This window comes from Rattus rattus, chromosome 10 (assembly GCF_011064425.1).
Source record: "Rattus rattus isolate New Zealand chromosome 10, Rrattus_CSIRO_v1, whole genome shotgun sequence".
NCBI lineage: Eukaryota > Metazoa > Chordata > Mammalia > Rodentia > Muridae > Rattus > Rattus rattus.
Genome location: NC_046163.1, coordinates 51602163 through 51618600, shown reverse-complemented (window position 1 = coordinate 51618600; position 16438 = coordinate 51602163). Strand labels below are relative to the sequence as shown.

Sequence of the window (16438 nt, the reverse complement as noted above, 5' to 3'; positions counted from 1 at the left end):
TCCCGGAGCTCCTCAACCTCCACTCAACAGCCATAGACTTGTTTCCTACTAGGAAACTTTCTGCCTAGATTAGCTCACGATCTCAGACCTGTTTCTGCGAGGAGGAGCCTACTGTTACAAAAAGGTTGGCCTTTTGTAAATGGAGGTACAGGAAGAACCCTAAGGATCAAGGAAAGGGCTCGATCTGGACTGGGGCTTGCAGGTTGGGACAGCATCCCCGTGTGTGGTTCTGCTTGCCATTTAACTTCAAGTCCGGGCAAAAAAAAAGAAAAATAACGAACAGTGAGGTCATTCCTTGCCCAGGGCCTTAAGGGTGTGGTAGGTCTTGGGACCTGGGGTTGAGTTTCTCTCTCCATTCCATCTCCCATTTAATAAGTTGACATTTCTTCATAGATCTTGGGGGGCTATAGGGGGGCTTAGTGGAGGAAGTTGGCAGGCACTTTTCTGCCCCTTAAGACTGGGTAGCAATAAGGTAGGCGTGTCCAGAACACCTTTTACTTTTTCAGGCTTCAATTAGTGGAGTTCCCCACTTAAAAGCCACCAGTGTTTTTCTCTCTTCACATTATGGTGGAGTCCCCTGTTGAGCCTGATATTACCAAAACAACAGCCAGTTCTACCCTGACCTAGCATTCTCTGTTCCCCAAAAGTCCTGCTCAGACCCACAGAAGGTCAAGTTTCAGTCCTCTGCACCTTTAGGGTATTGCTCTGCCTGTAAGCTGGGGTTTTCCTTCATCGCCATGTCACCTGCTCTGCCTGTCACCTGCTTGTGTGGTTTTCTGGTCAATTTCGGCTTTAGTTGCTGTGCTCAGACTCCAAAATAAACTCCACTCGGTGGACACTTAGACGGCACAGGGAAAGAACTCTGAGCGGTGTTTGGCACACAGGGAATGTTGTCAATCTCCCTGAGTGTCCCAGGAATCCCCACATGTTGGAAGTATTTACTAAATACTGACTCAAACTGAACTCTCTGTGCCAATGTGATAACCAGCTAACAGCTTTATCACAGAAGGTAGTCGACCTCACCGACTAGAAAGAACTTCCCAAGGACAAAGGCATTATCTCGGTGACTTCTCTATTTTCTCATGGCTTCCAGCCTAACAGCACAGCAGATCTCCACCAGGCACTCAACCACTATTTTCTTGAATGATTGCTGAATGTGTCCCATTCAAGACCCTCTGTACATATCCAGGGACTTCCTCACCTCTCTTAAACACAAAGAGAAGTAACAGAGAAACATTTTTGCAGACTTTTATTCACCTGTTTAAAAAAAAAAACCCGCACCCACACCATAAACCACACACACACACACACACACACACACACACACACACACACACACACACACACACACACACACACACAGACTCAATTAAAGAGTCAGTATATCCTCTCTATACCAAGCTCACACAAGCCTACCACCAGGCCACCATCAGGGTCTATCACTGGACACAAAGAGGTAGGGGCAGTGCCCCAGCTTGGAGCCAAGGTCTTGGCCTCCTTGGCAGATCCATATGCCTTTCTTAGTTTCACACTAAGTGTGCTCATAGCAGAGTAGCCTGTTCAGGGTAAGAGATGGACTGCTGACAGACTGGTAACCGGGCCCTGGTAGCGTCCCTGCGTCGTCGGAAAGCCAGGAATTCCTCCCGAAGAGCAGCACAGCGGGCCTCGGGGCCGGGAGCGTGGGTGGTGTTCAGGAGACAGCTCTTCTCTGGAGTCTTAACACCTTCAAAGGGAAGACAGGGCAGTGTATGAAGAGATACCCTGACTCACTGGCTGAAGGCCTTGGGCCTGAGGCTCCAAAGGGCCCTTCCGCAGAGTGGGCCTAGGGAGCAAGAGACATTCCAGGGCAGGGAGCCTGAGACTCAGGAACTGCCTGGGAAACAGACCGGCCAGCTCACAGCACAGGAGGGTGGGTGTGGGAGAGTGCAGCCTGCTTAGAGGGTCACATACCTAACTCTGGCTCAAGCTCGGGGTGGGCCCGAGAACTGGCCAAGCCTGGGTGCCAAGTCTCCAGCAGCTCCATGTCCCCCGGGAATTCCGAGTCCCATTCATAGTTCTCATCCACAGAGGTGTTCCTCCTGTTACAAAGGACAGGAGGGAAAGTGTGGGCGGAGAACCAGAAAAGGATGGACCTAGGGTCCTCTAAATCAGATTGCGCTTCCTGGACCTCAGCAGAGCTTCAAAGATAAGGGGTCTTCTGGTCTCAGGGTGGGAGTGGGCCATGGAAGGTGACGACTATGGGGGGTTGGGCGTGGAGGCGATCTACAATGACAGGACAGGGTGGAGAGCCTGGGCAAGAATGAGAAGTTACTGACTTTACCTTTTGCTGACTGTCACCACGTGCTCCCTTCGGGGCCACCTTTCAGGGCCACTGGCCCAGCTGCTTGTGTCTCCTGGAGCTGGACTGAGGTAGCTTCCCCCTGCAGAGGGGGCTGTGGAGGGAGGGCGCAGGAAGGAAGCACTGCCCCGCCCACTGCTCTGGCTGGTGAGGCTGCCACGAGGGGCAGCAGAGAGAAGGCCTGGCAACACCCGCTCCCTCAGTGTCCAGTCAGCCAAAGCTGTGTAAGGGGGCTCTGAGGAGACCCCGACCCCCATCAGTGTCCCAGGAAGCACTGCCCTGAGGTTTGTAGGAGGTGAGTCGGGTGGAGGAAGGAAAGATGAGGTGGGGCAGGGCTGACTACCCATGAAATCTGGAGGTGAGGCAGGTGTGGGCTCCTCGAGAGGTGGCCAGTCCCCATCCACATTCATCTCTCGGAAGAAAGGCAGGCTCAGGTACTGGAGCAGGGGTCCCGGACCTGGTAGGGGGCTAGGCATGGCTGCAGGAGGTTGCCCCACAGGGCTGATGTCTGTGATGCAGAGGGGCTGTGGGACCCCACTGGGGCTACTACTGCTACAGTCAAGGGATTGGGCCAAGCGTTTAGCTGAGGTCCGAGGTTCTGACCGCTCCAGGCATAACTTTTCTTGGGGGGGTGCCACAGTGGGTCCCATCACAAAGCGCCCATCTGGGCCCCTGCAAATGGGCTCTAATGGTAAAGGTCCCCGACCAAGTGGAGAATCCGGGTGAGGGCTAGGCGGTCGGGCAGGCTCCCCCCAGAGCAGACTCTGGCGTAGGCTGGGAACTGGGGAGCCTTGAAGCTTGAACTTGGTCACGCTGTCAGGGCTGTCTGAGCCAGGAGCAGAGCTAAGGAAGGACAGAAGACTGGGGTCTGGCCTTGCCAGGTTTGTTGCACAACAGAGCAGAGCTAGGGAGAGCAAGCAAGGGCAGGGCCAGGCGGTGGGAGTGAAAGATGAACGATGTAGAACTAGTCTCCGAGCTGGGGCCAACACACGCCTATTCTCACTTCCCTTAAATTTCCCATTCCTTCTGAAAGTAACAACATAGGAAGCAGTGGGAAGGCAGGAGGAAGCCAAAAAAGGACTTACTGTGGGCCTGACCTCCCACGTGGAGAGAAGATCAGAGGTGGATCTGCGAGGACGGGAGAGCAGCAAGTGATTCTCCCGAGTCCCGGGGACTGAAACCCTCAGCCCCATTCTATCCAACTGGGGAAAGGGTATGCAGAGCCAGGTACCAGAATGCTGCCCCAGGGCCATGCAAAGGGGACGGTCAACCTTTCAAGTGGCCTATGAGTACTTCAGGACCCCAGTGATGAGAGTGGAGGAGAAAGAGCAGCCTAGGGGAGGTGAGTGATGGCACCCACCCTGGCGTAGACGTTTCCTGTGACGGCGAGCTGCCCTTCGCCGATTCATGAGGCAGGCAGCCAGGATGCTCACAAGGACGGCCACGCCCAAGAAGCAGACTCCACCCACAACACCAGCCAATACAGGCTGGGGCAGGAGACCCGGTAGCTGTGTGCGGGAGGGGTACACCTCCAGGCCTGGGCAAAGAACAAGAGAGAGGATCAGTGAGCAGAGAAGCCCCATATAACCTCCAGCCAACTTTCACCACCCCACCCTCACCCCCACACATTGGGTTCTCACCGGAAGTGGAGATGTTGGCTATGTTACTGGGGTCACTGACGTAGCTATCAGCAAAGGCCACGAGGCGAAACTCATAGAGAACGTCCTGGGGAATTAGAGGTGGAGGGCCATGGAGCAGGTCGGGACCAGCACTGCCCTCCATAGTCCCTTTTGTGAAGACTGCAGTTGGGAGGTAAGAATGAGGTAGGGCGGGAGGTGAAAATGGCCAAGGCAGGATGAGAAGGCGGAATTAGGAAAGAAGAGGACATTGGCCCTTCCCTGATATGTCGTCTCCAGCACACACCTTGATGAGGCCAGGGACCAGCAGCTGAATTTCCGTGCCAGCCACACCTTGGTCCAGGATCTCCCAGCCTTGGGAGCCTTGCCGTCCCTCCAGGATGTAGCCATCCAGTCTCTCAGGGATGAGTTCTGGGGGATCCCAATGCAAAAGGACCCCCCGGGGTGTCCTCACTGCCACCAAACCTCTAGGAGGGGACAGGAGAGGTGGCATCTCTGTCGGAGGAAGCCTAGGGACAGCCGGTGTGGTAGGAAGCCCTAAATAGAACAGGCAGACAGACAAGTGAGGGATCGGAGGGTTAGGAGTTTCAGAGTCCTTCATCCTGTCCCTCCACCCTGCCCTTCCCCAACCCCAAATGCCCACATAGCTTTAGCATTTCTGTTACCACCATGCTGCTCAGTGTCTGCCCCATCTCCACCCCAGGTCTTCCCATCCACACTGCCCTCCCCACCCCATCCACACTGCCCTCCCCCCCCATCCACCCTGCCCTTCCCCCCACACCATCAATCCTGCCTTTCCTCATCCTCTTCTGTGTAGTACAGAGCTGGGGAACTCTTACCCTCAGGTATAGACAGGACAATCTCGCTGAAAGGCCCACTGCCCAGCTTGTTCTGAGCAAGGACACTGAACTGATACTGCGTGTGGGCCTGCAGCCCTGGCACTAGGAGGTGTGTAGCCCCCATAGGCACAGCCAGAGATACCCAGTCATGGTGAGCTCGGTCAGGACGCTTGGCTCTGGGGGGTATAGGAAGATCTCATCAGCAAGGAAGATTGGGATGGTGTGGGGTGCAAAGGGTTGACCTCACCCCTCTGCTTAGCCACCGAAGCCTCAGAACCTCAGCCCTGACTGTTATGAACATGAGACAGCAGAGCCAGCATGTGGCTAGGCAAAGAGAGGGATGGGTGGTGTAAGGGCAGAGGGCCAGGTAGGGCCAGGGTGAAGCCAGGAACGGGTCACTCACAGTGGGGTATACCAGACACTGAATCTCTGCAGATAGCCACCATCAAAGCCAGGCTCCCAAGAGACATTGGCACCCTTGGGTAAAGGTACCACAGACACATTGGTGACGACATGGGGACTGGTGCCTGGGTAGGGGGAAATGGAAGGAGGGAGGGAGATCAGGACCCTGAAGTAGGGTAAAGGAAGAGTAAGTCGGAGACTCTACTCTCCACCCCATTACCTCGGGGGAATCCCATACCCGCAAACCCCGTCTATACACCTCCCTAAAACAAAACTCCCACCTCCTGCTTCACGTGGCTCCCCCCCACCCCCCGCCCCAGTCCACTCCCGGGCCACTAACCTAGCACGTATACGTTGGTAGAAATGGTCACGTGGGCTACAGCATTTCTGGCGCTGCATTCCCATCGTCCATGGGCCTCCTTGGTCAGGGGTCGAAGGATGAGGCTGTTGTTGCTGTCCACCTGGGCCTGGCCCTGCAGCCCCCGTCCCACCTACAGAACCACTGGTCAGCCCTGAAGACACACGCAGCCACCCCTCACCAAGGGGGCCGCTCATTTCTCCAAGTAACCTGTGCCCTCCCGGTGTTGCCTCTGGCAGCCTGAACCTCCTTTCCGAGAGCACAGCCAGGGAAACAGTGGGCATGGACCCAGGTAGAGCTGAGTCAGGAGTGGGGAGCCTTACCTTGGCCCAAGAGACAATAGGAGGAGGGTCTCCCCGGGCGGAGCACGGGATGAGTAGGTCCCGCCCTACTTCTTGGAAATACTCTTCCTTGGGCTGGTCTATAAAAGCCGGGGGAGCCTGCAGGCCAGATCTGTATTGGGAGGGGCCTCTTTCACAGCCTCTCTTCCACCTCTAAGCTTTGGTGTCCCCCATTCCCAGGTCCCTGTCATACTGTCTCTTTCTCCATCTCTCAGTTCTGTGTCTTTGCTCCCAGCAGGTAGGACTGCGTGGGTAATGGGCCGGGGCAGGACTCTCTGAGATAGACGAATCTCTACAGGTCACCCCCTCTCTCCCCTTTGCTCTATTCCCTATGGGATTAAAACCAGACAGATACCTCATTTCGTGAATGCGTACGTGACCGATGTCCTACTGCCCGGTATCTTTTCTGTGTGGTCTGCCGACTGTTGCTATGACCACCATACGAAACAGACGTAGGAGCCCCTCCCACCGCTCTCTGACTTACTCCACCCTGCCGACATGGTTCAGAACACACAGCCAGCCACCTGGCCTTACCACAGCAGGTTTGCTGCAAGCCTCACCTTGAGCAGTACTCGGGTCACAGGGGAGGGTCCAGCCGTACCAAGACTGTTGTAGGGCGTGCAGGAGTATTCTCCCAAGGCATCCTCATTTCCCAGGGCAATGACGAGGGAGCCTTCTGGACCCAGGGACCAGCCAGGAAACTAGAGGGCAGAGGAAATGACAAATCGAGAAAGAAACTCAACAGAGGCAAAGCTGGGGTGGGGAGGGACAACTCAAGAGAGGAGACGACAGAGCAAACTCTGTTCAGGAGATAAACTCATCAGCTCTGGGTCTTAGCCTGACCCTCTCTCTGCACTCTGGTCCTCCACTTCTGTCTGTGCTTGTGTCAAGGGGTACAAGACCGTGATAACACAGCTTGGCACCAGTCACAGAGAATATAGCATGAATGGCATCTCTCTGGTTGAGACACCTGGGTTCTCTGCCTGTCCCACCCAGCACTCTCCATTACTAAATTCTGCATCTCCCAATCCATTTCTCTAAGAAAGTCTCCCATTCTCCTGGATGAAGTGTGGTCCCCCGATCTCTGCACCTAACTTCTTGTCTGTCATTCTGGGCTGAGCAGGAGAGCTTTTGTTTCGCTCTGTCGTGTTTTCAGGCCCTTGCTGGTTCAGACTGAGTAACCCCTCACCTGGACTGTCTCTGCTGCTTCGAAGCCTTCGGGATCTGCTCCTAAAAACTCCAAACCACACCCCTGACACAACAACACCACTGCCGAAATTCACTGCTGCTGGAGAGATGGCTCAGCAGTTAAGAGCACTGACTGCGGGTTGGGGATTTAGCTCAGTGGTAGAGCTCTTGCCTAGCAAGCGCAAGGCCCTGGGTTCGGGTCCCCAGCTCCAAAAAAAAAAAAAAAAAAAAAAGAAAGAAAGAAAAAAAAGAGCACTGACTGCTCTTCCAGAGATCCTGAGTTCAAATCCCAGCAACCTCATGGTGGCTCACAACCATCTGTAATGGGATCTGATGCCCTCTTCTGGTGTGTCTGAAGACTGTGACCGTGTACTTATATATAAAATAAATATCTTCTTAAAAAAAAGAGTTTTGGAAACTTCCAACGAAAATTTACCAAATGCTACAACTGTAAAAGCTTCGGAGACACTCGGTTGGAAAGACGTGATGCCTCAAGGAATTTATAGTCTCCTCAGACAAACAAAAGATTCCAATCAGCTCCGAATGAGGTCATATTAAGCTGGCACGCAGTTCTTCCTCTCAGACCCAACCTGTCATTCCAGCCTTTTCTACACCTCTCAAGTCCTTACAGGTGCTCCCTGTAGCTCCCCCTCACTGCCCGGTTTATCATTCCATCAGCACACTATACTGTATGCCCTGCCTCGGCCAAGGGGTTTCTGCACTCTTCAAGGCCTATCACCTCACCGAAGGTCCAGAATCTGTTACAGGTCTATCCTCAACCAGACCTAAAAACAAAAGCCGTGGCCTATCCCTGCCCTGACAACAGAGTCTCTGTGGCAGTTCTGCCCTCAAGGCAACGTTCCAGGGATGGATACTTCTTCGCCTCCCCTCCACAGCCACAGCCTGACATTGGCATCTGGTAAGAAACACGTTTCCCAGCCACGGTGCTGAATTAAACTCAGCTACCTGCTGGGCTGCAGCTGGCCCTCTGACAAGAATAAAACCTAGCCAAGACCTTCCTTCCCCCATCACAAGCCTGTACCTTGTCCAGCTGTAAGGCCTGTCCGTCTTTGGTCCAGGTGACAAACAGTAGTGGGGGATTAGCACGAACCGGACACCGGATCACCCCACGCATGCCAATGGGCAGGGGTGTCTCGGGAGGCATGGCTGTCACCTGGGCTGGGTCTGGAGGAATGCAGAGACCAGTTAAGAGGATAACGTCATTGGTCTGTCTCAGGGGGAGGAGCAGGCTGTGGAAGGAGTGTAGGGTTGGGGCTCAGACTTACAGAGCACAGTGAGATAGGCAGAAGCTGAGGGTGGATGTGGAAGGCCATTGCTGGGAACACAGGTATAGTGGCCGGCGTCATCAGGCTGAGTGGCCTGCAGCCACAGACTTCCATCTACCAGGATCCGCACTCGAGACTGTAAGCGGCTGCAATGTGGCACGTGTGAAGAGGAACCTAGTCCTCACCCAGACAAGGAGCCCCTCAGAGACTACTCATCAATCCCCTGCCTCCACTACCCAAGAGATAGGCTCCCCTACCTAATGTGGAAGACATTGATACCATCCTGGAACCAGCTATAGGTGAGGTTTGCAGGGTACGCCTCAGCCCGGCAAGCCAAAGAGACATCCTGGGAGGCATTGACCGTGTTGTTGTTGGGGGGCACCACAATGACAGGGGGTCCTGTGGGAAGTACAAAGAGGCAGAAAAGTGTCCTCAGCTCATGACCTTCCCAGAACCCTCGGGGCCCTTCTACACCTCTTCCTGGTTCTGCCCTTTGTACTAATGGGCCAAGTTGCCTTGAGGACTCAAATCGGAATGTGTGATAAAAAACCCGTCCTATTCCAGAGGCGACTCCCTTTTCCAAGTCCGCCTTGTTTCACGAGGAACGACAAGTGAAACAGCCTGATTCCTTCTGCTTAGAAACTGTATGTGGAGGAGGGTTCAGGGAGGTCAGAAAGAAAGGCAAGGTTTCCTGGCGGGCCTTCCTCATGTCAGGGTCTCTGACATTAACTATATCACCCAATGCTTCTCTTCTCAAGTACCAAGGAGACCGATACTCCAGCAGATCATACATTAATCGGTTCTCCCCCACAGTGCTAAGATAGATACCTCATATGCCCCATTTGCCTTTCCTTCCAAAAGTGCACAGCATACATGGGCTATATGTCACTTCCTGTGATTGTCAAAGTCCTGTGAGAGAATCTCTTTTTTTTTTTTTTTTTTTTTTTTTTTTTTTTTTTTTTTTTTGAGATCTGTGAGGACTCAGGAGGGTCCCACGATTCATGACCTAACACCAACACCCATATCCTTTCCACTGCAATGCACTGTTGGGCACTAAACTGACTGTTTCTTTACCCTTTCTCTCACCCTACAGGGCCCCTTGCTCGGACATGAGCGTCCTCCCAATCTTCCATGTGCTTCCCCGGTATAGGTCATGTTTTCTACTCTAAGTGGCCCGGTTGCCCTGCCCTTCCACCAAAGAGCACCTAGCACCAGCAGCTGAGTAGTGTGGGTGACGCTGCCCTCAGTGCTGGAGGCTTGGCAGGTGTAGTCTCCAGCGCTGCCTCGCTCCACCCGACGGATCCACAGTGTTCCATTCTGCACCTAGGTAAGGAGTCTTTAAGGAAATGCCCTTCCTGTTTGGTCAGCCTTACACCCTGCGCTTCCAGAACTGGCCAGCAGAGGGAGGCAGCACCTCAACCTCAGGGAAGCCGATGGCATGCCCCTCCTCCGACCCATCTCCGGGCTTGGCTTCTGTCCCACTCCTGCCTTCCCGTTTTTGTCCTCCCAGTCCAGCTGACCCCACTCACTTGCATCTGACCCTGGACTTTGCCAAGGTCTTGTCCTCGGAATTTCCAAGTCACATAAGGCTGAGGGCTGCCAAGGGCCACACAGCGCAAGGTAACAGCCTCCAGTTCCTTCACTTCCAACACTAAGGGAGGCGTCTCCTGGAACTGAGGGGGCGCTGTAAGGGAAAGAGGCATCAGGGGCTGCCAGAAAGGCTATCATCCCACAAAGCAGAGTTCAAAAGCCAGCGAGAACTCTCAGAGCTGGAGCCTGCCCGCAGTACACGGGAATACTAGCCCAGGGTCACCTTCTGTTGGGACCATCCTAACAAGACACACGCTGAACACAGGCTGCATGCCCGGAACTAGGGGGAGAGCCAAGTGCCCAGGGAAGTCTGGGAATCAGGAGGGGCGGGAATCAAGCTGCCTCTACCTGATTCTCCACCTCAGTATCGCCTATGAAATGTGGTTACTACTGCCTCCCCTTTAGTGGAGAGGGAGAAACAAAGGCCCTAAATAAAAAAAAATACTATGCAAGGTGAACTGAATCATTCAGGGCCCAATATACCTTATCCATGACCTTGGCCAAGGAGTGAAAGTTCCTGACTCAGTCTATGGGCTGATTGGATTTTATCTGAAGAACTGAGGGCGTGAGGGAGGGCAGAGGTAAGTGGCAAGCCTTAAATGAGCAAGTGTGGTGAACAATGCCAGGATGGGTAGGGCATCGGTACTGCACCGAACTCGCTCATGCCCCTTACTACCAGGGTCCCCAACATTCTCCTCCCTCCCGTCACCACGGGCTTCCCCGCTTCATACAATTGACTGTCAGGTGCACCCAGGAGCCATTGGCAAAATCCTGCTCAGGGCTGTGTTGGTCCAGGAAGAGCACGCGGCACTCGTACCAACCCTGGTCTTCCACCCGGAGCCCCTCAATCTGGAGAGATGCTCCTGTCTGCAGACGGACTCGTCCTGTGAGGAGGGAAGTCCTGAATCAAGGGCGCTGAATGAGGGGATTCTGCCAAAGCCTCCCAGTTCTGGTCACACTGGCCGTTCCCAGAGGTTGAGAATAGCCTAGGTCTGTCATCCACGAGTGAGGGTCTCCAGAGGAACAGAAGAGATTGAGGTCATTGAGGTCACTGCTACGTTCGATCCTTCTGACTGCTCCTGCCTCTCAAGACCCGAGACCCAAACCAGACCAGAAAAGCTCAAGGCTCGTTGAGTGGACCGAATGTTGTGCTGAAATACACTGGACTTCCCAGACAATTAGAGGACGGCGTCTCCTACAGGATTCACCATCCCTGAGGGGCTTTATAAGACCAAGACATAACTTCTCTGGGAATACTCCTGCTTTTGCAGGACTCTGCCCCTGAAATCTCTAGCAGTGTTTGGGGCCCTTCCAGGGACCCATACCTCATCCACCAAAGCCTGTAATCCCTCAGAGCTATTATCAGCGGCCTAAGCGCCTTAGAGTGGCCAGAGTCCAACCCAGGCAGGCAGCAGTGTCAGCAGCCTCCACAGCCCAGCCCAGCCCAGTCCAGCCCCTCTACGCCCCAGCTGACTGACCACACGCAGCCCCACAAAACCACACACCACAGCACAAAAAAAAAAAAAGGCCCTTGGTTCCCACCAACTCAGCACCCACAGCACACCACTAGGCTGAGATGTGCTCGCCTGGTCCCCTCAAGACCCACCTCTGAGGGAACCTGGCACCCTGATGGCCTGAAATATCCCTAGCAGTGCAGTCTCCCTGAGAAAGGCATATGCTTGGCAGCCCTGAGTACCCAGGCACACGTCCAGCTCGGCTGCACTCTCCTTTGCAAGTTATTCCACCTGTCCATTTCAGTTTCCTCAGTCAGAATGAAAGAGGGAGAAACCGGGATGCAGGCGGAAGGTTAAGAGATGATGCAGGGGAGGTGCGTAGCGTCTGCCATTACTGGAGGCTCCCAAAAAGGGCGTTACACGAGTAAGTGAAGGTGCATCTTTGAAATCAGAAGCCTGCACTCAACCTGGGCCCCACCCCTATCCGATAAAGTGGCACCTCTGTTTCTTCTTCTACATCAGCGAACTGTACCAACCGCCATGCACCAGGCTGCCCTCCGCGGAGCCTGGCACAACCCAGATTCCTATCACTGTCTGCCATTTACTTACTTATTCCATCGTTCAAATCCTACCTCCTAAGTGTTAGTATTTCCCTCCCTGTCATCTTCCACCCTGAAGGCCCGCAGTGTCTCTCACCTACGTCATCCAGGGGCTCTGTACCCCCTACTCTTAGCAGTCGCCCATCCTCACTTTGACCTTTGGTGCGAAGGAATGGTATTTTCTAAAATGCACAGGACAGACAAATGGAGCTCCCAGATGACACCCTGCCTATCCCAGCCCTCCCTGGTAGTGGCAGTCGCACTCCTAAAGCTGCCGGAGTACCACCCACTCCTCCAAGCTGTTTCCACTCCACTTCTAGGGTGGCCTATCTGAAGGAGAAACTCAGCCCGTGTGCTCCTTGATGGCCCTGGAAAGATGAGAGTGGGAGAGAGATCTAGGGTAGCTACTGATCTTAGTGGCCCTTTTTAATTCTTAACAGTTGGTCCCTGTGGCTTCTTCAGAATGGGTGGGCCTGCTTATAGGTCTAGGTGTATAACCCCCCCACCCAGGAGATAAAAATGGGCCATGCAGGTAAATATTTAACATAATACCCTTCCTCAAACCTGCAGGATTCCTCGTTCACCTTGCTCTGCCAGGCCACTGAGCCGAGCAGACCCTAGATGGCAGCTTCCTCAAGCCCCACAAGATAGAAGTTTTCATCATGGTGATGTCTGAGCACCAGAGTGAAGACAGAAAGGCTGAGCCCTGAATATGAGCTATGTAATATTAGACACTGTCACCCTACCTAATCCTCCCAAAACATCCATTACCGATGAAGGAACTAATGTTAAACTTCTTTCCAAACTTTCATAGCTATCAGGAGATCAAGCCGGGTCTACCAAGTCAGAGCGCTTTCTGCTGAACGCTGCCATTAGAATGGAGTGGTGTTCAGGGCACTGTGCACAGTCTGATTTCATTCAAGAAACGTCGCCAGCTGATGCCTCACAATCCTCATGTCTGGTAACCAGAACATTCGGAGCAGCATGTTGTACAAACTAACTTCCCTAGGAGGTCCAGAGAGGCTGCAGTGTTTCAAAACAAGGTGACCAGAGTGGCACTTCCTGTGTCCTGACCACACCTCCCACAAACCCGCCCTCCACCTGTGGGACCAAACCTAAGGGACTTCAGATCTGCCTACACGAGGCGTTGAAAAGGAAAGAGTCTGCTCTCTTGGGCTCTGAAAAGGCAAGAAGCCCACACTAAATTTAACCATGAACACAGACAAGTGAGCGTTCACACGGAAGCTCAAATCATGACTGTGACAGTGCCCACATACTGCACGATGAAGCCAGGGCACGAGGAGGCATTTTGGGATGATGTAGGGAGGCAGACAGCTCGGAAGGATCAAAGGCAGAAAGGTGAGATTATTAGAGTGAGCTTAGGTGCTCTAGACGGACAATCGGAATTGATTCATCAAGCAACTAAGCGACTTAGGTCAGTCACAAAGCACAAGTCCAGCTGCTCTGCTGGGGCATCTCTGAAACTCCCAAGAAACCCAGCACAAAAGTCAAGGGCCAAGAGCCAGCCTCACAGATAAGACACCGCCCTCCCCCCTTTCACAGCACCCAGGTGCTGCTATGTTTAAATACTTTAAACACAGTAGTTTACTTAATCGATTAGTCCTAGACCATTTTCTATTGCTTTTTGCCACTCCTGTACTGGTTTACACATCTAGGATCCTGTACCCCACAGCTTCTAGAACCCCTAAAACCAGCTCTCCTTTCAGTGTGGTCCCCAGAGCTACTCTCACTCATGATTCTAGGCCACCAGCCTCATGGCGGTCCCAGGCCATCTCCTCCCTCACTTGCCCACAGGGTTTATGACAGAACAGCATTGTCCTCAGCAACCTCCACCTCCTGTTGCTTAGCAACTGCAATTGTGAGTCCCCTGAACAAAGGCGGAGAGGCCCCTCCTGAACCGTGAAGCAGTAAAGGGTTAATGGGCTCGGAGGCCTCCCTCTGGGGTCTTCACCAGAGCAGGACCCAAGTGGCTGAACTCAGGGGCAAGAGTGGGGACAAAGGCTAGAAGTAGGGGGTAAAACACAAAGACTTGCAGGCTGGAGAAAATCCACAGGTAGACGGGGGAGCTCTAGCCATCTCTTGGCTCATCTGCCCAGAGCCCAAGAGAAAAGCCCGAGACGGATGCTGGGGCAAAGGCAGAGTCCCACATCCCCCAGGCGGGGTCTGAAGGAAGCTCTTCCCACCTCCCCACCACCACCCCCTGCCTTGCCTCAGCCTGGCAATCATTTGAATTTGTCCGTCCTTAGCCCCCGAAACCAAAGCCCCCTGGGCACAGGCAGGCACAGACAGGAAGGCCGCTCTGCCTGTACCATTTCTCTCCACTCGCGCTAATTGGGGCCCACTTTCATCAAGTCCCCAGGGCTTGTGTAGACAGACAAGCACACTCCCAACTAGGCTGTTTGCCAATAACTGCCCCCAGTTTGAAAATAAACTCTCTCCTGCCGGCACCTGCCAGCACCACCACCTCCCTCAGCTCGCCAGCCTGTGACAAGGGCCCAGCCAATCCCAGGATTTCCCTCAGGATTCAAACCAAAGGCAGACAAGGCACCCCAACAACATCTTCCCAGGCGACCTCTCCCTCCTGAAAACAGAGTACCACGGCTCTTTCTTACCCGGCAGTCCACATCTACCCTAGGGCCTCCCTCAGGCCCTCTGAGGCCTTACAGTAAGCCACTCAGATTAGGGCTCCATCCAGGATGCAAGCTGAGGTGCAGGAGAAGACTCCAGGGAGACCTATACCGTATGCCTCTACTGTCGCCTCTAGAAGCAGAGACCCAGCCAATCCCATCTATGCCCAGACCTTTAGGGGAAACTGATCTGGAGCCTCCTCCGGTAACCCGTCTGCGTCCATGCTCTCTGCAACTGAGAATCAGACTGTGCTCCTCATACCCAAAGAGCCCACGTCCCTACCCACTCTGCTGTCCCTTTACCCCACTCCCTAAACGCTTGGACCCTCCAAACTGGCATTCTGAACGGCAGGGAAGGGGATGACACAGAGCAGCAGATAGAAGACCCAGAGACCAGCACGGGGATAAAGCGGGGATCAAGACCGAGTCTGGAAGGTTGCATGAGATGAGAACAATTAGCAAGTCAGGATGGATCCTCGGAATACAGCTGCAGCATCTCCCATGCAACACGCCATCCACAGCGAAGAGAGCAACGCTCTAATGTGTGCATGCATCGCGTGCAGATAAACGAATCCCTCGACGGAGGAGTACAACTGGGGAGGAGCAGGGCCATGCTGGCTAAGCAGTCGGAGCAGGGGAGCAGGAGATGAGATTGGAGAGAGCGCGGAGCAGCCTACCTTTTGCTGGTGACACTCCCCCTCCCGCCTAAGGACAACTCTTACCCACGTAATCAGGGTCAATTCGGGGAGAGTAGAGGCCGAACTGGATGAAGATGGGAAGCAGGAATCCAAAGCGCAGCCACTCGATGACATGCAGAGGGGGGCGGCCAGCTGGAGGCAGCAAGTCACAGCCCAGCACTGCACTCTCCCCAGCCCGGCCCACCACAGAGACCACCTCAGGCTTCCTTCGACCTATGAGGTGGGTAGCATGAGGGAACAGCAAGGGATCAAAATGAGATGCGGGAGGGGGAGGCTTCATCAACAGCTCTCAAGTTGCCTTAAGATTGCATGATTGGGGGGAAACCCCAACCTCTCCAAACCAGCCCTAGCCCTCTCCTACTCTCCAATTCTCACAGATAACCCCTTACTGAACAGTCACATCCCAGGGTGACACGGAGCTGTTGGTTCCCTGGGGTCTGGCTCACCGTCAGCCCCTTGGCTGAGGATCAGGCTGAGGATGGTCAGACGGAGACACCAAATCATAGCCCAGCTGGCCTGCTCGCCCGGCCCCTCCTATCCACAGGAGCCCAGATGGAGGGGCCGGAGGAATGTCCACTGCCCGGCAATCCCAGAGAGCATCAGTGACGTTCTGATCCGCCTCAGGCAACCAGTTTCAGCTCTCACTCTTCCAGTTGGTGCCTAGCTCACTCAACACCCGAGGGAGTTGTTCCAGTCTGGAGAGCCACCAGACCTAAATGCAAAATATAAGGCAACATACAGAGTCGGTCAGAGGAGGAGTACAGAGGAAAGCCCTGTCAGAACAAGGCACAGGGAAGAAAAGAGGTATAGAGGTAAGGAAGGGACCTGCACAGAGACGGGAAGGACCCTTGGGTTGCTCTGCTGGGGCTTCATTACCACCAGACTCTACCACAACCAAGCTCCTAGCTCCCAAAGCAGAGATCTTAATCCCTGAGATTGAGCTAGGATGGGAACGCTAGGGTACTTGAGGATGCTGACTGGTGGAGGCTGCACAGGTAAGGAAACGGATCCAGGAAAAAGCAAAGGAATTTTGGGAATGCCTGGCGATTGATACAATGTT

The 16438-nt window shown here is 54.0% G+C and overlaps 1 protein-coding gene across 1 annotated transcript; it reads right to left on the bottom strand.

The window, feature by feature from the left end:
- Positions 1 to 1298: 1298 nt before the first annotated feature.
- Positions 1299 to 16081, bottom strand: Igsf9 (immunoglobulin superfamily member 9). Its single transcript, XM_032914804.1, has 20 exons — positions 15825 to 16081; positions 15403 to 15591; positions 10711 to 10863; positions 9919 to 10073; positions 9595 to 9712; positions 8647 to 8788; positions 8390 to 8535; positions 8146 to 8288; positions 6476 to 6616; positions 5898 to 6014; positions 5557 to 5707; positions 5218 to 5341; positions 4815 to 4990; positions 4262 to 4512; positions 3979 to 4063; positions 3699 to 3875; positions 3424 to 3466; positions 2321 to 3181; positions 1951 to 2078; positions 1299 to 1723 (listed from the first exon to the last, which is right to left on the bottom strand). Exons 1-20 carry the CDS (start codon positions 15880 to 15882, stop codon positions 1542 to 1544), a joined length of 3540 nt encoding a protein of 1179 aa, XP_032770695.1. The 5' UTR covers positions 15883 to 16081; the 3' UTR covers positions 1299 to 1541.
- Positions 16082 to 16438: the final 357 nt, after the last annotated feature.